The sequence below is a fragment of the Mycetomoellerius zeteki genome, unplaced genomic scaffold (genome assembly GCF_001594055.1).
Source record: "Mycetomoellerius zeteki isolate Tzet28-1 unplaced genomic scaffold, Tzet1.0 scaffold106, whole genome shotgun sequence".
Classification (NCBI taxonomy): domain Eukaryota; kingdom Metazoa; phylum Arthropoda; class Insecta; order Hymenoptera; family Formicidae; genus Mycetomoellerius; species Mycetomoellerius zeteki.
In genome coordinates, this window is record NW_017255975.1 from 4,796,319 (window position 1) to 4,822,324 (window position 26,006).

The following is a 26,006-nucleotide window of genomic DNA, read 5'->3' on the forward strand; positions in this document are numbered from 1 at the left end:
TTTTTATTTATGTAAATAACAACGCTCTTGTTGCACTTCATGTCACGAGTATAATAGAGTAGCATTACAGTATCATGTAGATCTTAAATAACCCGTAAGAAAATATATAAATACAATAATTGAATTTTTAAGCGAGGTAGTGTGATTTAAGAGCCGGTGCGATTTCGGCAACTTTACCCTAACATGCTTGTGGAATGACAGAAATATTACGTATATCTATATATGTATAACCATCAATATATGATATACCTACATTAAATTGCGGAAAAAGTAACAATAAGTTGTATTAAAATGTTATAATTTTTATTGTATTGAATATTTTATTAAAATTTGTATTTCTATTAATTTTTACGATTTTCTGTGAAATTGGATCAAAAGACGATATTTCCTCATCAAGAATCTTTTACAAGACTTTATTTATTTTACAAGACTTATTTAATAACAAAAGAATGACGGTATTCATAGTCGATTTTTATGACTGTCTTAAGTACAATCGTAAGACATTATGAACCAATCAGAGAACCGTATTAAGACATTAGATGGTCTTGAAATAAGAACGGACTATGAATGGCCTATTTTTATGTAAATTATCGTGAATGTAGTCAACGCTTATAGTAAAGACAGGTATTTGCATGACAATTGATTCAGAGAAAAATATGCTTTTGCTTTTACATAGCATTTTGTATCTTAATAATCGCATTTACGTAGCATGTAATTATTTTCTTTTAGGAGAAGGTAGTACATCTTTGACCAATTTTGACATTTTTTTCTTGTGCAAGTTGTATTTTGATGTCTAAAAATTCAAAAAAATTCTAAAATATTCTTTGAAGTGTTGACAGTAGGTAACATATATATTTTATAGATTTAAACTGTTATGTTTTATACATCTTTTTTTACAATAGAAAAAAATTGAATTTTGGTCAAAGGTACAATACCCATGTTGTATCTCTGACCAGGGAGTGTTGTACCTTTAACCAATGTATAAAATGTGTGTATAAAGATAAGATATTCAACAAAAGTTTAATTTTATTTATATTTTTATATTTTTAATGTCTTTTTACACCATATACAACTTTATATATAAAATATATAAAATATTTTTATATTTTTAATGTCTTTACACCATTATTCCCCTACATGTTTTCACATATTCGAAGCAGATAACAAACGTGAGCGGTTTATCTTATCGCTTCAAAGGAGCGATTTATTTCTCTGCAGATTTGATCGAAGCAATGCATTTTTCCGCAATTTAAGTTGCAACGTTGTTTATTTTATCGATCGTGTGACGTTTACTCTTCAATCGTGGGCTTTATATTTTTTCATGTATCGCTGTCGGCCTGAATGAAACAACACACAAGTTTAATGTAACACCTTTCTCTCTTTCCCATTTTAAATACCGGCAAGTTTGCACTATTTTTTTTTTGTAAACCACCGAATATTTTTTATTTCACGTATTCTCTCTACGATTCTTCTTTCTGCTTTGCTTCATCAGTTTTGTTGTGTATATTTCTATTTCGTTTTCTTTTACTTTGAAGCATCGAAAATTATACAGTTCTGATTAGAATTAAAAAAAATTTTAAAAATAAGACAAAGAAGAGAATTGTGTAATTTAAAGAAACATTTATTGCTATATTGTGTCCAGCAATTACTATTATGAGTCTTTTAATGATTTTTAAAATGTTTTACAGTCCAGAGCATATTCCCTGTTTTATTAGAAAAAAATTGACATTACAATAAAGTGTTATCAAAATTAACCTTCCGTTTGCAATATTTTTACTTCCTCCGTTTGCAATCTGATTTTTTACTGTTCTAAGGTTTCAAAAAATATATAAAAATTCAAAGTTACTTTTCGACATTTCTATGACATTACCAAATAGTTTTTCACACGATATCTTAGAAGGGAAACTGGACTCTGCCTTCTTTTATTTTGGAGAAACGACCCCGCAGTTTTCTTATGGGAAAGTACTTTCGGTCAAAATGGCTGAAAATTTACTATGTGGTAGTTTATGGTGTCCTGATCAAAAGTCTCAATGGGCACGTGGTGCCCATCCTAAAATCTACAGGTTCTGAGATATTGGAGTTCAAAGATCAATAATGTAGATATAGCTATTTTTAAATAATATTAGGTATTTTTTGCCAGTCATGTGTAGAATGATGAAAATAAGAATCGATCCAGCAAATGAAACAGAATTCTAAATCCATAAACCATACACCTATAAATCCTAAACCAATAAACCTTAAACCCATAAATCCATACATATAATAATTATGTAAAACACTTACAATTCTTCATTTTCACTGTCAGTTACGCTGCCAGATTTTTATTTATCGACTGGGTAACGGTTTCTACTTCAATCTGTCTTTTTCAAGGCCTTGATTTATTAAAAGTAAATGAACATTTTTCAAAAAATTCTTTTTATTTTTAATATAGCTTTTCCATTTTTTGTTCAAGATATAGTTGATTTGTTTCTGACAAATATTTCACAAACTATTTTTTTGAAAGCAATTGATTTATCTGTAACAAATCTTGCAAACAATATTTCTAAGACCGCGGTTTGTTACAAGTTAATTTTATAATCTGCCTTTTTCAAAGTAATTAGTTGATATTGTATAGACGTGCGTTACGAAGATGAGAGAAACGTTTAAAAAAATCGAAAAATGACTATAATATTATATAAAATGTATAATACATGTTTATATTACTACATGTAAAATATTTATTCATAAAAATATTTAATAAACATATATTCTAGACAATGAAAACATTTTTCATGTTTTTTATATATCAATGAAATATTTATACTATATATTAAAAGGCAATGTAGCAACATGTTACTTTCGATATGACGCCACATCGATCTTTGAGCTCCAATACCTCAGAACCTGTTGATTTAGGACCACGTGCCCATTGAGACTTTTGATCAGGACACCATAAGCTACATAGTAAATTTTCAGCCATTTTGACCGAAAGTATTTTCCCATAAGAAAACTGCGGGGTCCTTTAAGAATGAAATTTCATTTGTGCCAAAAAGATCTAGATTGCAGACAAACAATTAAGAACCGTTATTAAAATCGTGGAGCGTATCTAAGAAAAAAATTAATATATTCATAAAAAAACACAATAATATGAATTTGCTCGTAGTTTTTTTCTATCTATCTGCGTTCTATTATCTATAGACTAAAAGTAGCAAAAAAGTATGAGTTCTAGATGCGTGCGTTTAGTTTGTCTAGGCGTGAGACAGTCCCTGAACGTCGTGCGACCGTGTTATACCGGACAAGCATGGCTTGCCATTGAGAGCACGGATATTGTTTCGCCGCCGTCATGACGCCTGACGTGTGTCGGAGACGCCTCGTTTTCACATCGTGCAAGGATATCGCGTGGGTGCCCGCCTCTGGGAGTTAGGTTACCGATTAGACGCTCCAATTTTACCGGACTAACTGCGATCAAATGTGACTGACGTAGCGCATTAGTCTTCTAATTATTATCTACTATCGTAACGTTAATTATTTCACCGAGCCGAGCGATAAAGATACTTCGCAACAAGGTTTTCTTTTGTATCATATATTCTAATTTACAATGGAATTTTTATGTATCATTTTTTATATCATCTACAGCTATATGCGATACAAAATTGTTGTCAATGAGAATTATTTATTGCAATTTTACATTGTAATTTTATTGACAGTAGATTAATAAAAGAGGGATTAAGAACGATTAGTTTCAGACGTGTCACAAAACTCGTACGAGACACTCATCGTAATATATTAAACGAGACCTGGACAAATATATTAACGGTGCAACTACTTTCCATTTCACGAAGGCTATTTATAAGTTTATTAGTCACAAAGCTGCAAGTACGAGTCACTTACCACCAAACCCAAGCGTAGAGTTAACTCGATACTTTCTGCCGGTCTACATTACAATCCACTCATGATAAGTCTCGCAAAAAAGAGCAAAAGATCGTTAAAACGAAATTAGATAATATTCGTAATTTTACAAATACCGTTAGATACTCATATAATTTTTTAAACTTCCTTTATTTTACATTAGGTATTTGGTGCGTATCTCTAATAATATTTGGTATATATCTCTATTAATAATATGAAAATTTATTACAATAAATTTAAAAATATAAAAAAATAGTGCAATTTAATGTTTTTTTTGTTTTAAAAAAAATAACAGAAAAGAGTATTTAATATTGTATAAAATTGAGTTACATAAAAAAATTGTTAATTATTGCTAACTATATTTTTTTCCTGAAACTTGAGCTTTTACTGTCATTTTACTGAAATCAATTTTGTAAAATGGATCAGTATAAAATGAAATTGCTTTATCACAGTATTGTTTTATGGTGCCATAAAGAGCGAAGTTATAAGATTTTACGACTTTATTTTATATGTAATAGAAATACTCTGCAATTATTTTACTTTATCATTTACGCACCATATTTAATGGTGCTGCGCCTATATTTGCGACATATTTTCATGTACAATAATTCAAATAATAATGTCAAGAGGGCTATGAGTGAGATTTTCAATTCTCTCTGCAAAGGCTTTTCACTCGACGCGGCTTGAAGAAACTGGCATGCTTCGTCTCGTCGTATTGTCTCGGGCACTGCGCGGTCGAAAGATAACGAGAACAATCGACATTTATTTCTGTCATCGGTCGTCTCCTCCATATTACGCACAGTGTGTCGGAGCACGTACGAGAGCTGACCACTATCTTTTTGCCTTTATATATGCATACATACACACAAGCTCAAATCGTTGCATTCTACACGCGTTCTGATTTATAAATCGTTCTTGCCGTGGAGGTATTAAACCTATACTATAAATAAAATATGAAAATATTTTATTTTAATATTTATAAATTTTGTATTTTAGTATTCATAAATTGTTGATTAGCCGCTTTTTTTTAGTATTTATCAATTGTTGATTAGTATTTCTCTCTTATTTTTAACAGCAATATTTATTTAAATTTATATTTTTAATATGATATATTTTTATATCTAATTTTAAAATTAGAATTTAAAAGCTTGAAATAAGGTCTACTAAAAGACTTGGTTTTAGCTCAGATAATCCATCATTGCCCGCAATTCTTCAATTTTAAGCTGTCTCTATTAATCAACAATATAATCCGGTGGATTTAAATTCTGTGAAAGCAAATTTATTTAAAATTGAATCGGGAACCAACTATCTGTTTTTGACGCTTAATTTTTCTAAAATTACTTATTTATTCATAGTCATCTCCGATTGGTTGATTCAATGAATTCAATGATTAATAACTTCATCATTCTCTTGTTATCCTTAATAGTTAGGAGGATGACGATAGTTCTGAATACTCTGCTGGGACGTGGTATATGTATAACTACCCGTACTTTCATGCGAAGTACAGTTAGTCAACACAAGCGTGCAACTTTATATCGATGGCGTCACCGCGACCGTCGATTGGGGCCAAGCGAACTGAACTCATTGTCAGCCACATCGCTGGCTCGCCCCTTTGCCACGCGGCGAATTAATAATTGTTATTTTTTTTGTTCTCGACCGTCGTCAACAACACGCTGGTAGGAAGTGTCCCATCGAACACGATCCGTCGAGATGACGCGCGTATCGTCCGTAATTCGTTTTAACGGTGATCTTAAATTTAGTTGTCAGACAACTATTTCTACAATCTAAGAACATATTATTCGGAGCAATCTTAGCAGTAAATACATCATGGAAACAGCTTAGACATTCCAAATATTAGAATTAGTTACTACTTTTGATATAAGAATTACCGTTTATTACTTAGATGTCGCAGAATTGCTGTATTTTCGGTTAGCGGCTTTATTAAAGTACAACTTTGAGATGCTGTTCTTGCATTTACTTTAATGCACTTCAGCAAGGATAGCAATTTAAGTTGTGGTGGAAAAACGATCCACTCGTTGTCCGAGAGAAAAGTTAAGCGAGCGCGAGTTCATCCGAGTGAGCCTCCGTCGCATGTAGCACAAATTTCGTCTTGATGGTACTCATTCCGGCACTCTGGCTTCCGGTTAACGATTCGACCGCGCGGTTGGTACCGTGCCAGGAAAAGCGGAGTAATCTCAAAATCTTCCACCAACCTTGTTGTCCGGTCTACAATACTCGCCACATAAAAGATTAAGACTATTCGAAAACAATGATATCGTATTATCAGCGCGAATCCATCGTTGTCAATGTCGTCATCGCGTAAAATAGAAGAATCAAAATACAATGTTTATGGAACGTGATTTATCGATTTTCTCGGTACATAAAAATATATCTACGTAAATTTTTATGAGGAAAGATAACGCGAGTCTCTGACTAATTAAATGATTTCACAAAACTGATATTTCAATGTTATGATAAAAAGATGAAAGATATCATCCTGCTTTACTTATCATTTTCTACATGATTATCTGGAACTTTTTTTTTATTGTTCTGATTAATAAAAACCTGTATATGTTTGATAAACTTAATATAATTTTAATATTTCATGTTAATTAACTGAAGATATATTCAATAAGATTAAGTTATATTTATATCAAATAAAATCCAAACTAAAACTAAAGTTGAATTAAATTAACGCTAATACATTTTATGATTCGTCATACTTATCGTATTTTTTGTAGAGAGAACCGATTTGTGTTAGTGTGACACTGGCCACTTCCGTTCTTATGAATTAATGAGGCTTAAATATGCGTAAATCATGTGCTTCCATACGTGAAATCATGGACGCTGGCGCTCGTACACGTTCATGCACGTGCATATGTCGCGGCACACCTGTGAACACACATACAATTACATACTTACGTCCATTTTCTACCCGACAGTCGAAGTCGTGCGTGGGCATAGAAGTCGTCCCCCTATCCTACCACACACTCCACTCGCATTCGCTAGTGTTAACCTCTCAGTCAGTCAGTCAGTCAGTCAGCTCGAGTACGCGCGACCGGTTCGTAACTTAGCTCGTGATACGCACGCACAAATTGCGCTGATTAACATCGAGATCGATGTAATCTGAGCTTAGGCTTTCGCGCGATATACATGTGAGCGAAAGCAATTTCTGATTGATTGAAAAATAAATATAATCGGCGTAAAGTGCACTTTCTTGTTTTTGTAACTATGGGAATTGAATCGAAATTTATATTGATTCATAAAAAAATCGTGACTTCAAATACTAAGTTTCTCAACGCGAGTCTTGGATGAGTGATTTATGAACTCGGCAACGTAATTCATCGTGAAAGTTTCAAGTCCCTACGGGGGAGGAATCTTCGAACAATTCTCCAGTCTTCAAGATAATAGTATCCCAGTAGAATAAGTGATATGGACTGAAATAATTCTAATTCGAGCGCAACAGTGCCGCGGTTCGAAAAAATTATGCTGTTTCCGAGTGTTAAAGATCTTGGTACGTTATTTGGTAACGAAAATCCGAGAATTATTCAGAGTTAAGAAAAGAGGAAATTCTTTATTCTTGATATTCTATATCGATTATTTCGGTATTGTTCTTCCATGTACACGTATTAGTCTTCTTATGCTAGAGCGAGTGAAGTTCGAATCGCGATCCAATAATTTTTTATATATAGCAATGAGATTTATATCGAATTAAGCTGCTCCTGTATTCGAAATTATTACGTAATACACATTTGTACAATATGTTACAGTGGATTACAGTGGATTCTGATAAGTTAGATCCAGATGGAGTAAACGAGCACAATCAAACACGAATAAATAAACAATGATAAGTGCCATACCGACGTGATGGCATTCATTGAAGTAAGTTGTTTATTCGTATTTGTTCGCGTTCGTTCACTTACGCTATCTTCGTACACTTACGCTATCTTCGTACAATGCTAATAACGAAAAATTGTGCGACATAGAGCTATAAAGAATTTAGTTATTACTGAACAGTTTTTGTTGCGAATGTAAAAACTTGTTACTACCATTATTTATATTGTAAAATAATATGTTACAGAATAACATTATCTCATGTTATATTATTATTAATAATATAGCATGAGATAATTAATTTTTATGAACTAGAATAAATTCAGTTATTACATTAAAAACTTAATTTACTTAAAATTAATAATACTGAAATTTCTATACCTGAATATTTAAACCGTTACTTGAATTCATATCATGTCACATAAATATTTAGCATTATTTAACCCACAGTATTTAATTAAAAGAAAATAAATTTATTACTATATCTTGTATCTCGTCGCAAATCTAAAAAATGTTATTATTATTTAGAGACATTTAAAAAAAATTATAAGGAATTTTATCATTACTGAAATTTCTAGAAATTTGTAAATCTCGCAAGTAACGGAATTATTATTGCATGGTATTTCATGTTCATTAGGTATATTTTATTAATATTGAAAGATTTATTGAAAATATTGAGGAAGTCGGTATCAATATGCAAGCAATTTTTATTGACATATGTTAGAAAATTATCGTGTACTTGACTTTGTGCCACGTTGTTAGTCATATAGACTAATATTGAAAGGTTGAGTAATGTCTTTGGTAAAAAAAAAATCTTATTTTTCTAATGTGTTACTATTTCTTTGCATTGCAATAGTAGTCACCTATTACAATCTGTTAATTACACATTAATATTAAAATCAATATGTGAAAAAAAATTTAAATGAACAATTTTGCATTGGAAATGTAATTACGCAACATGTACTCACTTTTCGTCAGTCATGCGTGATGTTTTCCATATGACGATAAAATTTATGCGGTGCAAAAGAAGAAATGAGATATATATTGATGATAATAATATTATGTAATGTTGAATGATGTAACGGGAGTTACTTAAATTAAAATCTATTTTACATTTTTTGATCTCGTAACGACGCCTTGACATCTGAAATACTGTGACATTTAAATGTCTGCTGTTTAAAATGATTTGCAAACTACGTGAAATCTTGTTCTAATTCGCGTAAATTCTAATCTAGTTGAATTCCCTTACTTAAAATTAAAATTTTGCGTGTAGTTCTAATTGAGAACTTTATTACTAAATATTATCGTTGTGTCAGAATTTGCATTAAATAAATGATTCAAATCTAAATGAATAAGCTTAATATTATGACGTAAATAATTAGACATAAAAATTTATTTTTTTATTTGAAATGTGTTGGAAAAGTAAATTCTTAAAAATTTACGAATTACTCACGAAAGTTGAAAGTAAATTTAAGTGTGATAAAAATTCATGTAATTATCATATCTAGTTTAAATTTTTTAACTGTGTTAAATAACAAGTTATGTTAATTATATTTAAAACTCAACATCTCGAAATTTCACATTGCTTTCCAAAGAAAAGATTTCTAATGCTAACAAAAATGCAAATTTGAGAATAAACATATATTTTAAGTAAAATAAGGAAAATATTAGAATAAGAGAAATGAAAAGATCTTAAGATTTTTATCTCACGAAGTAACGAAAATTATCATAATATTGATAGTATATGTTTCACGTTTTCTAATATTATTCCATAATAAGTACAAGCGTAAAAAAATATTCTTCTCTATTTACGTTATCGAACATCATACGCTTACATGATATTCGATAACGTCAAATAGAGCAGAATTTTTTTTCAAGATAAGAGCAATAACGTCACTTTTTATTTCGCAGTGTCATAGATGAACAGTAAAATGTTAATCGTTTCCGTTATCGTTGTAACGACGGTGTACATTTATTGTAAACCGCAACGCATATCCGCATATATAACACTTCTTTTCATTCTCTTCTTTTTATTCTCGCACGTTTTTGTTCGCTGATAAATGATTCTTTCATGTAAAATAAATTAAAAACATCTGAATATATAAATATCCAAATATAAACTACTTGAATATAAAGAGATAAGTCTAACATAATGCTCTTTTCAAACGAGAATTATCATTTGTATTACTTTGCAATAAATTAGTTATATATAATAATTTAGTGCTTAGAGGGAATATATAAAAATTTGCATTTTTTATTCCGAAATTTCAACAAATATTATTTTTATATTAAAATTGAAATTGTGAAAAATTTTTTTAATCACAAAAATGCTTTGACATTTAATTTTGAAATATACGAACCGAAATGTTTTATAAAATTTCCGAATATTTTTAATTGTTTTTTAACTTTTAAAGCCTAACGTAAAAAAACGAGAAATTAGAAATTGTCGACTTAACTTTTGCATTCAAGGTTTTTGATTTTTGTATGATAGTAAATCAGTCGAGCATTATAGCAAATTTGCGATACGTACTTAGTGACAAATTTTTTCCATAATTTTATTACAAATCTGAATTTTTTATAATGCATTTTATAATGAATTAGTATTTTTTTGTTATTAAAATATTAAATAAATTTTTAGTATAAACAGGCCAAGTTAGCGTTAAATTTATACAAATTTTTTTGTTTGATCAGATTTTTGCTTTGGCATTATTTTATAATGCGATACCATTACGCTTCGATAGTTAATTTTAATTTATTACTGGTTATAAACACAACGTTTATAACTCCTTGATAAACGATTTCCGATTGCACTAAATATACCTACCTGTATCACGGTTTTACTCATTTAAAATTGAAGTTGCTATTTGCGATAAAATAGTAGAATTACAATTATTAAGTAATAAAAGATAGAAATACTATTTTTTGCAGATAATCTCGTGTGAAAAATTTATCTCTTGTAAAAAATATCTGTTTATTAATTCAAATTGTTGTTACGTTAATAAGAGCCGATCATTATGCGCATTCCTTAAGCTTGATAAACGACGATCGTTAATGCAGGTTGCGATTACACGATGCCAAATTTTTCTCAATGCTTGGGAAATAGATATAAATTTCACGTCGCAGTTTCTGTCAATCAAATAATGATCGATCGAATTATTATGCTTTTTTGAATATTGTTTGACTTGTTATACTTTATTTATTATGTACTTACTCTCTCTCTCTCTCTCTCTCTCTCTCTCACGTATTTATTTGTTATAATTTATTTTGATACTTAAACATATTTAGGTAAATCGATATTCGAATTTATGATCGTTTATCAAAAATCGATGAACTATCGTTTAGAAATGCTTGCAAAGTAAAACTTAAGATTGTCATAGAAAGTCATAAAGCCAAAAATTTAATAAAATATATAAGATTTGAATTCAAGAACAATTGCTATTAACAATTTAAAACATACTTAACGTTTAATTTGTCAAAAGTTGTTAAACTTTCTTTAAACCGATGTTTTATGTATAAGTTTTTGACAAGAAAGAAGCAATTTCATATTTGTCGTTCGACAAAAGCCTTAAGCGAAACGCGACATGAAGTTTCTATAGAATTACGGGTTTATCTGACAGGTGGTCGCTCAGTTTAAACAGTTTGAAATATGGTTTTGCACGGTAGTGTAAGAGCACAATAATCACCGCGAGCTCGTCGGACGAGAAAATTATGTGGGTGTACGTATAATTTCGTGTTTTCTCAGCTGGTTAAAGAGAGACGGACCGCACAACGTCACTATAAATGACTGAGCACAAAATACGCTTTCCGTGACATAATATGCGACCATTAAAATCGTGCTACGATTTAATGGTTGAGTCAACGATTACAATTAATTACTTATCGTGCCGGTTACGTCTCGACCGCTCGGTTTAACGTCTAGCTCGTTCATTATTGGTGTCTCTTAAAGCATGGTGTACACTTTAGAAGCTTAGAGTTTCACTTTGAGAGTTACTTTTAATGATAAAAATTATAAAACTGAAAACGAATAGTGAGAGTTCACCGCAAAAACAGTTCGTGAATTACAGTAGTAAGTAGAATAGATTTGAAAGTTTAAAATCTTAGAAAAGAATCGCGACAAATATACAGAAATATAATAGTATTCATATGAAATAAAAAGGCGAAAAATGAAAAGCAGAATTATGTAATTAATAAAAAAAAAATGAAATATGTTTTTTAAATAAATGAAATATATTTTTTCTTTTTTTGATTATCACAATTGCGATATTTTTATCTCTGGGAACTGTTCTCGATAGTAAATTTCAACTAAGAGACTAATTTTCACACAAAAGAATAATAAAATCCTTATTTATATTTCTACTTTATTTCCAGTCAATGTAAAATTTAAAACAACTTTCTGAATAAGAAGAATTTTTGATTGTATAATTCTTCAAATATCTCAACTTATTATTTAACACTAACTATTGCATAATGTTTAAGCATGCATCTCAATTTCTTATTACATTCGAAAGTACTCGCAGATCGATGGCATGACATATACAATATCATTGTAATAGATATAACGTCAATAATTGTCATATTACGTCGTTCGATGAGGTTAATGAGGAGTAATAAATTGTAATCGAGTGATTTATTGGTCGATATCAACATTCGATACGTGGACATTTTGTAGGAGTCATGGGTGTACTTTGTCCACACGAACATACAATTGCACAAACTTATGCGTAATTCGGAGCCAAAATCTCGGAAATTGCGACGATCGGCGTGATATTTCGGCGCGTGAATTCACGCGCGAGTTCAACGACATTCGCGTAACAACACGGCACTATACATGTCTGGTGACACGCGAATGTGTGAATTCCGAGGCGGGGCAATCGAGGAACAGATCAGGGAAAGGGGCGATTACCATTGTTTACCGATGTACAACTCTGAGCTCTTTAAGACAGTGTGGACGAAGATAGGGCGAATGTGCAGCTACATCATTTGCGCCAAATCCTACCTCTCAGGTCAGTAAATAACTATTAAAAAATAGCTGGATCTTTGATTATGGATATCTTACGTTCGAAGATAATTAATCTATATATAATAAAAAGTGTGTGTCTCTTGATTTCATTATCTTAAACTTTGCAGTAAATTAATATAATTTCTTATCGTAAATTCTTTATTTTTCCAATGTACATTTTTTTTTATTAGGTTTTTTTTCTCACATATATTATACGGTGTTATACTTATATTTTTTTAATTGTTTGGTGTCTTTATAATTATATAATTTGACAATGGATGACAAAAAATAATTCTTTAAAGATTTTTATAAAAGATTTGATTTTATACTTTGTTTTACATTATGCTACATAACAAGATTTCATTTTATATTATTGATTGTAGTATACATATGTATACTTCAACCAATTATAATTCGTACCTATAGCAATCACTTTAAAATTTTTTGGTAATTTTTTATATTTTTTTAAGACTAAACATTGCAAAATTTTGCTTTCATTTTTATTGCATAAGCAGAGATGTGAAGTGTAAATTCATGAATCAATAAACACATAATTATCTCTGTTTTTATCTAACGTTTAGCATCAAATGTGCTTTAATTAAGCATTCTATTTATCTAATCTAAAGATCATATTTGCAGTATTATCGTCTACTCGCTCAAATATTATCTCTTAATTTTATCAGGCTTTCTCAATTTTACATTAACGAATGTCGAATCAAATCATTACTTTTTAATACCTCATTAAAAGTAGAAAGTGCCACAAAATAGAAGAGGACATTGAAATCAAAGTATAGTATGTAAGCTATCGTTTATCAGCAAATAAATACTATTTTTCTCAAGGAAAGTTTATAAAAATTCAGAGAATCACATAATGTCTATATTTAGGGCTAAATGCATGGCATATGCAAGAAACTTTTCATTTCGTGAAAACTTCAAAGCAGAAAGTGATATGCATTTTCTCTCTTTCTCTCTTTTTTAAAAGTACTTATAGTAGTTGATAAGTAGTGTCATTGTGTGAACAAAGCTGTATTGTCGGTCCTGTTTCCTCAATGCGAGCAAAGAAAGAAGAGGCGCCTATTTGTAGAAAGTAAGTGGAAAAACGAGTGAAAGTGACGGAAGGTATCTTCAACAACAGGAAAATTCGCGTATTTTCTTCGAAGTTCGCGTCAGCAAGATGTAGAAGAGGTGTGGTAAATCGCACTTAAGACTATTTACAATAATGTTCACTCATCAGGATTAGATTTAGAAAAAAAATATAGGTATATATATTCACAGATAGAAAGCATTTAATCTTAATCAGGATCTGAAATACAAAATCGATCTATAGAGGTTTATTACCATAACGGTGAAGATTAAAGGAAGAGAGAGAAAGAGAGAGAGAGAGAGAGAGAGAGAGAGAGAGAGAGGGGCAGACAGAAGCATGTCTAATATAATAAATACTGTTCAACAAAAAAATGCTCAAAAACGAAGGTAATCGTCTTTCATAGTTCTATCAGCATTCATAAACCTACAAAATTAACCTTGTTTTTAAGCTAAAAAATAATCATTTCTTGTTGAACAGTACACTGAAAAAAAAGATTGGCTGCTGCAGCAAATTAGATGGTAAAATATGGCATAGCATTTTTAATTGGTTGCAGCAGTCAATTTTTGGTTGTGTTAGTCTATCGAAATCCTATATTGACTTTGCAAATAGGCTAACGCAACCAAAAATTGACTGCTGCAACCAATTAAAAATGCTATGCCATATTTTACCATCTAATTTGCTGCAGCAGCCAATCTTTTTTTCAGTGTATAATATAATATAAAATATTACGTAAAGTTTTACAGTATACATACTCATTGATTTTTAGTAATAATAATGAAATGTTTTTGTTAAAAAACTGGAGCTACTTTTTAATTATAGAACAGCACAACCGAAATTGAGCCTATGCTCTTTCGAATGTTCAAAGGAACGGTATCCAAGTTATTTTCTATGGAACGCGAACAGTCGATTATCACGAAAAACAATTTAGCATGGGAAGAGAAACCGACCGATCGGCGTTTAGGATAATAGTACCTTCGGAAGAAGTATCTGGCTACATTTACGGACATTTTTCAAAAGAGCTCTCGCACGATCGATATTACTCGTCAACATATTATTTTGGTTTGTGGTTTCTTTTACTATCGGCTAGTCCATCGATATGGCTCGCATATATGGTTAGTTGGCAATAAATCAGTATATTCCCAAATTGACTTCAAGCTAGATCTGTATTTCATTGCCTAGATCTAGAATTACTTATAGGTATATACACAAAATTTTTCCGGGTTTTACGATTTTTGCGAATTAAATGCAACTATTCTTAATTTTTTTTATTATATCTAAGCAGATCTTAGAAAAATGTTTTATTAAAAACGATGTGTTTGTTGAAAATATTTCTTAATTTATAATTTTAAATATATTTTTTAATGCGACTACTTTCTTTATAAACAGTTTAAAAAATATGATTCAATCAATTGTTTCCATTTTGCGTTCATTTTCCAATTCTATTGGAGATCAAGTCTAATACCTGTTTACGTGTTTTTGACTTAAAACCTGTTTATCCATTTCGATTTCGCTCCGCGGAACAGTCGCGCGATTATAGCATTGATAGCTCGCGACTGCGTTACGTAAACTCGCGAGCATTTTGCAACTGTAATTCACGAGCTTGCACCTCGGGCACGTAGATTGGATATTTGCGCGCCAATAACGGTATAAGGTGATTCTAAAACGCTAAACCGAGCGGAATTACCGATTCGTGCGAAAGCGCTGCCGGAAAAAATGACTGTTAACAAAGTGGTAGCCGCTACGCGGATGCACTTTCACTCTTCGTCGATAATGAGTTCCCCGCGCAGATCCGCCCGTTTGATCAGAAAGCACGCATCTTCCGTATCGTATCTTTTGCACACGGTACATTGTATTGTTCGAATCGAACGCCATTTACATAGGATATCAACAGAATCGCCGGAAGTTGTTTCATAAATTCTTGATTTATAAAGTTGATTTGTCCTCCACTAAAATTTTATGGGAGAGAGAGATTATAATTCATCGCTAAATGTTAATTTTTAACGTCGGATCGCTAAATGATTATGTGTTTTAATTTCTCTCTTTCTCTCTCTTCTTTATTAAGATAAAATTCAGTTAAAAATGAATAAATTTACGTTTTAAAAGTTTAATTTATCAAAACTTTTTAACTAAAAAAAAAATGAATATGTAATTGTCGTTATTTTTTCTAACTTATTTTCTAACATTTAGTGATTGTAAAGAGATAAATAATTTATTAATTAAAAGTGAGAGATATTTGTGTGCTAGCATCTTTAACGTAGCAATTGTAGAGGCTTTTTTTTACGCGTTTGTATGAAGTACGTATCAAATTGTAATAAATTACAACGAGTAGAGGTTTAAATAAGAGTGAAAGTATAGACATAACCGCAAATCACGGATATTTCTAACGCAGAAACTGTCGCTTATAATTATTTTTACTGATTATAAGTGAAAAAATGTCCCATTGTCAAGCCGCGAACCCACGCTGTGGTCGTTGACTTTCGCTCTGTAGCGCGTACTTCCGCTAAATATTGTTCTTTGGCGGAAGTCGACCTATCTCTGACGGTAATGAATATCCTTTTGAAAAACGTTTCCTCAACGAATCAAATGGCAATGAAAAATAAAAAAAATAGATAAAACAAGTCTTTTCTATCTCCTTATTTTAATGTTGGGAAATGTTTCCATCCTAAAAAAATAGCGAAAAAAATAGGAAGTATTAGATGAAACGAGTCTTTTCTATCTCATTGTTTTTATTTTTGGGGGTTTTTATTTTATATATGTATATATTGTACATATGTAGAGTGGAATTAAAGTAATTCATTAATGTTTTATGCAGTCCATTAATTATAATGCTTATAAATACGCTAAATAAATAACCTGAAAATAATTAAGTGCAAAAGTCGAACATATTAATATTATAATTATCATTTTTGCGGAAAAAATAGTCTTTACAATGTATAACAAATAGAAAGTGCGTCGTTTAAAATCGACTCATCGTCTCTTGCGTCATTTCACACTTTAAATTTAGAAACACCAGAGATACAGATGAAAGGCACGTTAATGAATCACCCGGTGTACACGTGTAATAGAGTATGCATGCATTATAATTACTAATATCGATGAAAAGGATGCGAGAGAAAGAGAGAGAGAAAGAGAGCTACTATTTATATTTCTCGTGACATATTTGAACAACATATTTGAAACAAAAGCGAACTTGGGTGAGAGATCTAATCGGAACGAAAGTATCGGCACGTTTAGAATCGATACGCGTGGCTGTGCATGCCGATGATGGATTGGCGAATGTACGATCAGGTATATTCAACCATACATGTCACACATACGCGCACGTAGTATGTGATGCATCGCGAGAACCCGACCACGCATTTCGAGAAACTGGGTTACAGTCCGTTGGGTTCACGGAACCATCGACCTAGAACTCCTTTCCTTTTCGTCACTTCCGGTTTGACATCCTTAGGATTGATGCCGCCGGTTTTGCTAGATGCGTTTTTAATCGAAATTTCCAATCGCGATCTTGACTTTTATTCATGTTCACGAACTGTCTTTTTTATATTACAAATAATACAAATTAATTACGATATAATTTTTATTAAATAAATGGAAATTAAGCGAGCAAATAATCCAAATTTTCGAATAATTATCTTATTTTTGTAAATGTATATAAAAGAGAAGTAAACAAAGATGAAAAGTTAGTTGAACTGAGATGAAAATTAAACAATGTTGGTAGAAATCCGCATAAGCCGTTTCTTACACTGTTAAATCTATAGTATCAAATTTAACTTAACGTGAGTCGCCACTGCTCCCACTCAATTATATCGTTATTTTATACTAAAACGATAATTATATTTGACACTATACAGTGTCAATTTAACACGATATAATGTCAAATTTAACTATCGTTTTAGTAAAAAATAATTATATATTTAGTAGGAGCAGTGGCGACTCACGTTAGGTTAAATTTGACACTATAAATTTAACAGTGTAAACTTGGAATTTATTAAAAGACAATACATTACATACAGAACATTCATGAACTTATGAAAGACATAATAAGTAACTTCTAAATTCCTTTATAAAATTAATGTGATCTATGAAATTATGTAGCATTATTTTTATAAAAATTTTTTAGTTAGCCTTCTATTTTTATAGTAAAATCTAATCTAACCTTCCTTTAGTACATGGCAAAGCTTAAGTAGACAGATTTTTAACTCTAGTTTGTCACACTCCGGTCTAATGAACTCCTGAAGTGTCTCTTTGTAATTTATTTTTTTTCAAATATTTTGTTACAAATTCAGTTTAAATCCAAATTATTTTCTAGACCTACTATTATCATATAAACATGATGTTTGGACTCTATATTTTTAATTCTTACATTAATGGTGCAATAGTGTATGTTTTGTATGTTTTATTGAATACATTATGCGACCTCAATCTTTTATACAATTTCAAAATTTCTGTTAACTTATTCCGCTGTGTACCCTATACGCAATTATTTTTTTTATAAAAAAAACCGAAAAGCAAACGTGATAGGTATTACGAGCACGCGTGAATTTTTCCAAAATGAATTTTTCTACCCTTGGGAAAAAAAACCGAAAAAATCCGCGGAAAAATTGGAAAAATTGAGTTTTTTTCCAATCCTTTAAAACTATAATAGTGTCAAATTTAACCTAACGTGAATCGTCACTGCTCCTACTAAATATATCGTTATTTTTTACCACTGGCATGCGCTATAATAGATTCTAAATATATTTATAATTACTGGTTTGTTTTGATTGGTTGCTATACACTGTTAAATCTATAGTATCAAATTTAACTTAACGTGAGTCGCTACTGCTCCTACGCAATCATATCGTTATTTTAGACTAAAACAATAGTTAAATTTGACACTCTATCGTGTCACTATATAATGTCAAATTAACACTGTATAGTGTTAACTATACCATTGTTTTAGTCTAAAATAACGATTGCGTAAGAGCAATGGCAACTCACGTTAAGTTAAATTTGACACTATAGATTTAACAGTGTATAGCAACCAATCAAAGCAAACTAACAATTATAAATATATTTAGAATCTATTATAGCGCATGCCAGTGTATTGTGTCATAAGAAAGGGACAATGTATTTCTTTATAAATATGCATAAGTATGTAAGCCGCCATCGAAAAACGTAAAACATCGTTTCAGCGTTTCCGTCTCAATGGTTCCGCCGCGTAGAACCCACGTATGAAGAATATAAATCGTTCTTTGCCTTTGCTACGGTCTCAGAGTCACGCCAACTTGAAATCATACCTCACGTGATGTACGCCTACGTATCTTCTAAAAGATTCATTGTCGTGTGCGATGACATAAGTATATTTTGACGCCGCCGCTTCTATCAACTGCTAAAGTACATGAGTACGTGTATGTAATGTCGCAAAAGCACATAGAATGTGTGTGAATTCTGAATGATATGCGTCACAAAGTTCCGCGCTTTACGTCAATACCGAGATGTGTTGACGAGATACATTCTCATTTAAATAACGTGCCATTGAGCAGATGAGCCGAAATTTGCAGAATATTTTGGCGTATCTCTTTGTGACTATTAACTGAATCTGCATTATTTCTGAACATTTTTTTAGTCAAATGTTTCAACTAATTGTAAGCTTTAATTTTCAATTCACTTTAAATTGATTGGATTTCGATTTTTAAACATTCTTTTAACTTTTAGCTTTAAATATTTTACTTAGTTTTAAATTAAAAAGTTTGCTAAATTAAATAAAGAATATGACTTTACTATATGTTTGTATGGTCGAAATGTAATTTGCGAAAAGTTTATTTTGCATGGAAGTTTAAATGTATTTGAGAGGCTGGAGAATAATTAGAGGCTAGAGAAACTTCTGTGGCAAAAAGACATCCTCTCTTGACGATAATTTTAGCGAAATTTCAGTAAAAAGAAAATTCTGTGTTTTATGATATCCTCCAATGTGTGCTTCTAGAATTAGGCGAGTATTTCTACTTTTTCCCCTCTTTACTTTATGATTTTATCATCGCACGAATCATTCTAACGCGGTCGTCTTTTTTCATCCAAGAATCATTCAGGCAAACCGCAGTAGTTTTCAGCGGAACCTTATTTTTGGCCTTAAATCTTCCGGAACGCGACGCGAGCGGTTGGATTATCGCGCTCTGTGTATTCTGGCATGCGGAACGTTCTTGTCTGGCAGAATGCCCATCGTTACGCGGGGTGTCGAGTCCATCCACCGGGGTACGGATCAGCTAACTCCAAAGTGCTGGGTTAGTCGTTGGAATAAAGATGAGATGAGAAATCAAAAGCGAGGTTGCAAAATTGCAATTAGATTTGCAACCTTTACTTTCCACTGAGCTATCACGAATCTTAGTTCGTTTAGAGTGGATCCTTTTTAATTGCAGTGATTTTTAGCGCCACCGCTGTGTTAGATTTATATAGGGTGTTAGCTGGTATCCCGTGAAAAATGATGACCTTTCCTGAAAATGTTTCCTCCGAGAACTCTGCGACAAATGATGGTCTTAAATTATCAGTTAAATGAGGTTATTCTTGGAAAGTAAGTAATTCTAAGTTTTATTATCTTACAGAAAACGTAAGAAATATAATAATATAATTATATATTGTCTTTATTATGTAATATATTATGTAATATATACAAGAATATCTCTTTGTAAATTATTAACATTTAAAAAATATTGAAAACGCTGATTTATTCATATCTGTATTTATAGAGAAAAATATTTCGTTTCGCCGGGATTAATCAGATACACTTTTATTCAATTTGTTTTCCATTGAATTTGCAGTAAACGAATGCAAAAAACATTTTTCTATATCGCACGTTATTTGTCGCGGACGGCAAATATCACGCGACTTTTTTAATAAGCCACTGGTGCGTGAACGAAATAATGATTTTACAAACGAGTCGATTTGTTATCCCTGCGATTTTTCGCATGGAAGCTTTTCACAAAATGGATGATAGTTAGCGAGAAAATAATTGCGAACGATCTATATTTCCGTGTAGTGAATAAAACGGAATGGGTGTCTATATCGATGGACGCGTATAATCATTAGTGTGATTACGGTTTCTATCGTTTATTTATGAAAATTCTGACGTCTCGTTTGCTCAATTTGTCGCTTGCATAGCGAACTGTCGTAATCAGAATTAATCTGTCACAATCAGAACTGCAATTTTCATCTACAGAAAAAATAAATTGTTTCGTAGAACCTTCTTCCATATTTTTATCTATTATACATATCTATATACTTATTACTATTATACGTATCTATATACTTATTACTATTAAAATTATAAAATTTAAAATAGAACTGAAATAAAATTTATCTTAGTGATTTAAAATTTTTTTAAATATGTAGAATAAAAAGCTTAAAATATTTTGAATTTTTATTAAATCTGTTCTTAGATCTTTTATTTAAAAAATGAAGACAACAATAAGAAATGTACGATCGATATATATGCATGGAATTATAACTTCTTTTATTAATAACTATTATTTTATTATAATTATACAATTTACTATAAAACAAGATCAAATATAAATATTTAATTTTATTAAAATACTTTTATAATATTAAGATTAGAACAGGATTGTTTATATGAGTACATCAACTAAGCAAGAGAAAAATGTCAGATATATATGTATATATATGTATGTACGTATAACTTTTTAGGCACATTGTAAGGACATAAAAATATTATCGTGATGTACTTCGTGCGATAAAAGAAAGAAAAAAGTACACGTTGATGACATTGTGGTAAAGTAACTTTCGCAATTTTTTCCCGCAATACTTTCGCTTCCTCCGAACTTCTGGTTTAGTGGCTCCACACACGCAAAAGAGATACTCGAACCCACGAGTACTCTTGCATCATTTCGCATTCTCGGTAAATACAGTTTAACGAAGGGGATGAGCGATGAAGGAATGATAGACGTTACGTGGGTCATTTGTTTGGTGAGCCCAAACAAGTGTAGGAACACATACCGTTAATTATTCAATTTTCCGAGAGTTATTTATTCTGATTAGCGATGGTGGCAAATCGGGAAGAGGAATAGGTGTCTTTAAAATGTGATAGAGCCAAATTATCTACTAGAAACGTATAAGATTAGATTTTTAAAGAATTTTATAAAACCTAGATAAAAATAAGCATTTCTGAAAGAAAGTAAAAACGCCTTTAATGCATAATTAATATTACATTTGTTAGAAAGTGCATATGAGTTCCTCTTGTTTCTCCAAAATGTCGAGGGAAATGTTTTAACAGCTATAGTTCCGATCGAGTAACGACAGCAGTTAATCATACACTACGTCAAACTTCAACTGTATTCGTACCCTCTCATCTATTCTACGTATTCATCGAATTACCCAGCTAACTTCTGAATGTACCGCATTTACATGTCTGTACTTCGCGACGTGTTAATTCTTGCGGATGGCACGGAAATCTGGAACAAAGGGACCGACCGCGTAACATGGGTTTCTCTTCGCTGTTTCCTCTTCGTGCTCTCTTTTTTCCCTCTCTCTCTTTGAGTTATCCATCTGCTCCTTGTCTTCTCCAACTCTTCTCTGGAATCTAGGCTGTTACCGTGGCAACACAGGTACAGGGCACTGAAGACTTCACCGAAGGCCACCGGACGAGAAGAGGGAAGAAAACGCAAAGATTCCTTCCTTCTCGCCCTTTAGCTTTCGTATGTCTTGCTGTCCTTGTTCAGCCATTTCCTCTTCATCTTCCGTCTCCGTCTCGCCGATCAGATGTTCGAAAAAATCAATAAGACTCTCCCTGCTATCTCGTTCCATCTCCTTCTCTTTCTACAGCACGGTCCTCTTTATTTCGCCCTGTTCCTTTCTCTCTCTCGGCTCCAATGCGACACTTTGCGTCACGCATTGAGAGGAGAGCCGCTACAACGAGAGGAAAGTGGCACGCGGGGAATAAAGGGGGTAGAATGACTCAGAAGGGTTGAATGCACACGTGGAACGCTTCGTTGAGGCCACCGAGTATCCGGCACAGCTGATCGCACGAACATGTAGGTACTCGTGTCTCGAGCTGCTCCTGCGCGACCCGACATCTCGAAGGCGAACATCGATCCTTCGGTCGAAACCTTCCAACGTGGATACACGTTGCCACGAGCTACCCTGAGAATATAATAGACAAATTATTTTGTTGCCTCGAAAATTGAGATGTGAAATAACACATAATACAGGATGGAAATAAGAGGGATCTTATTTTAAATATAAGCTCGGTTTTTCTTTATTAGAATCCAGGATATTTTCTATCCGAAAATACTTAGAATTTTCAAGGAGTTTCTTCTGTATCCTTGAAAATCAGGAATTTTCATGGTATTTTATTGGTATTTAAGAAAATTCTTGAAATATTTTATTTTTAAATTTATGTTTTGTCTCTTTCTGAAAACATCATTTTTTTTTATCACTTTTTCTTGATAATATAAATATATATATATATATAACGAGAGGAATAATAAATTTTAAAAAGACATTTTGATTTCTTATATTTAACGTGGATCAAATAAAGTTATTTGATAAGAATTTCGATACAGATTCAAGTAGTTCAGAAGTTCAGATAAAGCATACTTATCGTTTATCTCAACCGTACAATAGCGTTGCTTGTTCGACTTTCTGCTGAATTATTTCAGGAACTGAATTCCTCTACAAATAGCATGTTTTGGCGAGCGAACTTAGAAAGCGAATCAAAGTTACAGATTACGCATCCGGAAAAAAGACAAAGAGAAACCTATAACGTTAATGGATAAATCTGTTTCCTGGCGAAATTAGGGTAATTAACAGACCAACCCAAAGGAGTGAATGCGGATGAATCAATGAGCGCGAAGAGAGTTTTAACTTCAAATCCGGTTCACTCTCTGGTGCCATTTACCACCGTTGTACATTGTAATAAACACGATTCTGTGTACGAGGACCCTGCATAGTTATTCTATGCTACAACCGCGTTGTGTATCGTGACTAACTGAAAGATACACGTTATTTTCTCCGCCCAACGACACGGTAATACTACCGCCTTCAGGAACAAACTGTGCTTCGCGGTAGTCCTCGGTAGTTCGTAGCGGTTGTCTGACGGACCGGTGCGCTTAATTCCCACGGGCAGCAATGGGAAAGAAGCTATGCTTGACAATAACCGACTACCGTTTTATTGGGTGTCCCAGAACTGTCGCAGGGTGGTCGCGCGGCATTACTTCTTGCAAAGTTTTGACGCAAATTATCCTTAATAAAATATTTCTCGAATTGAAAGCTGAAAACTACATCAGATATGCGAATTAAGCTCTGCCATTGCAAAAAATATTATCTATGTCACTGTCTTAAATTGAATATTCTTTTAAATAAATTCTAATTTGATGTCTGAAATACGAATTAATGAAATTTAGAAAGTTGAGAGAAACGATGACTTGTGTCATTTTTTCTGTATATAACTAGTTATAAGTTGCGCGACCAGAAAGATTAGAATTATGTTTATTAGAAAGAGGACTCAAAATTTTTATTTATTTCAAACTTCCGTTATAAATCTTTCAAAAATATAAAAATGGAAACTGATCCCAAATACGCAGATAATTTTTTTGAAGATTTTTTAAATCATGATTTAGCCAGTCCCAGTCCAGACGTTTATTTACACAACTTATATATTTCGTTAAGCGCTTTAAATCCTGTTATTCTTGTCGAGTCTACCTTTCACTCGATGACGACTTTGTATATTCAAGGGAATATTATTCTATTGACTCACTTATCATCTTCTGTCTTAACGGCTATTAGTAGGATGACTTGCGCTATTGGTCCCGTTAGTCAATTTTATATAATTATTTTAACTGCGGTCAAATATCAAATTTGATTTATACAAGTGTAATTTATCGTTTCTAGAATGAGAAAATTGAAATTGATAATTTGATATTCTTTGAAATTAGATTTTGACGATAAAATTAATAAATATTACGATAATATTTGAAAAATATAATTTCTGTTTGATATTTTTTATATTAAATGCTAAATTAAGATATGCACAAACATTAAATAGCTTATTCATATTATATCATTTCTTTGTAACTAAAATATTTCTAATGGCGTAATGAAAAATCTAACTGTTTTATTTAAGATATTTATTTATTCAAAATTTTAAAATAATTCAAAATATTTAAAATCAAAATTTACGATTAATGTTACGACTAACATCAAAATAACTTTTTAATTAATATTACCCAATTTTTATATCTTTGTGTGATGCATGCAGTTTTGAATACTTATTTATATATATGACTTTCTATTTAAAAAAAAATAATATATTCTTGTCAAAATTTTCTTAAATATATAAATGTAAGTAAAATTATCATTTTATATCTTTCGTTTGTTGCACTCTTTTATAGCATTATTTTATTATTTTATGTTATCTTAAATGAGTAATATAATTTGCGTCTCTGATCGTAGAAAATACAGAAAATATTGTCGCATTTGTGTAAGTAATATCTTGATATCGAACTCATTGTGTCGCCGATAAAATTAATTTGAAATCATAAATTCACTTATCACTTTTTGAACAAACAATATAATTCGCATCTCCAGTCGTTGATTGCGGCAGAAAATATTGTCATATTTGTGCAAATTATATCTTCATATCGAGTTCTTTCACCGATAAAACTAATCTAAAATCGCTTATCTCTGGATTAAATCAACATGTTTTGACGTATTCTTGTTCTTTTATGTTGCAGGTCAGTATGCTCTGATGCCGGAAAGAATCGTCCATGAAATGGGTAAATAATGCATTTAAACGAATTATCGCTTGAACGATCTTTATACAAAAGAAGGCAAATATTAGTTTTAATTTGATTTTAAATTGAAGATATTTTAGAAATATTTAAATATATAATGTAAGAGTATAATCGTTTTTTAGAATACTATTTATCGAATTATGTTGGATCTTTTATAGTTGAGAAGATTCGATTATGCGAGCGTGACGCAAAAACTTACAATCATCCGCGCATTTTACAACGTGCAATGAAGCGTCTTACATCACATTAACGGCAATCCCTTAACATTTTACGGATGGTCGCATCGCGGTTTTCTATTCGGTAATGTGCGGCAGCGATTAGTTTCCGATGGCGATTGTTAGGCAAGCGAATGGAACGAAGGGTCTAGTGCACATAAAAACAATAAGTTCGCCTGGAAAACGTGTTACGAGAGATA

The 26,006-nt window shown here is 31.6% G+C and overlaps 1 protein-coding gene across 5 annotated transcripts in view; it reads left to right on the plus strand.

Annotated features, from left to right (window-relative positions):
- The window catches only part of trc (Serine/threonine-protein kinase tricornered), a 157,705-nt gene that overhangs the window by 78,680 nt on the left and 53,019 nt on the right, over nt 1–26,006 (plus strand). Inside the window, exons 1-2 of one of the 5 annotated variants that reach the window (XM_018450399.1) lie at nt 7,136–7,402; nt 12,392–12,725. The exons of 2 other annotated variants lie outside the window; for them this stretch is intronic. In XM_018450399.1, the coding sequence (XP_018305901.1) occupies nt 12,551–12,725 (175 nt within the window). In that variant the 5' untranslated portion in view covers nt 7,136–7,402; nt 12,392–12,550. Of the gene's footprint in view, nt 1–7,135; nt 7,403–12,391; nt 12,726–25,531; nt 25,574–26,006 lie in introns of those variants that run through there. 2 more of the 5 variants (XM_018450407.1, XM_018450380.1) reach the window with 2 other exon arrangements.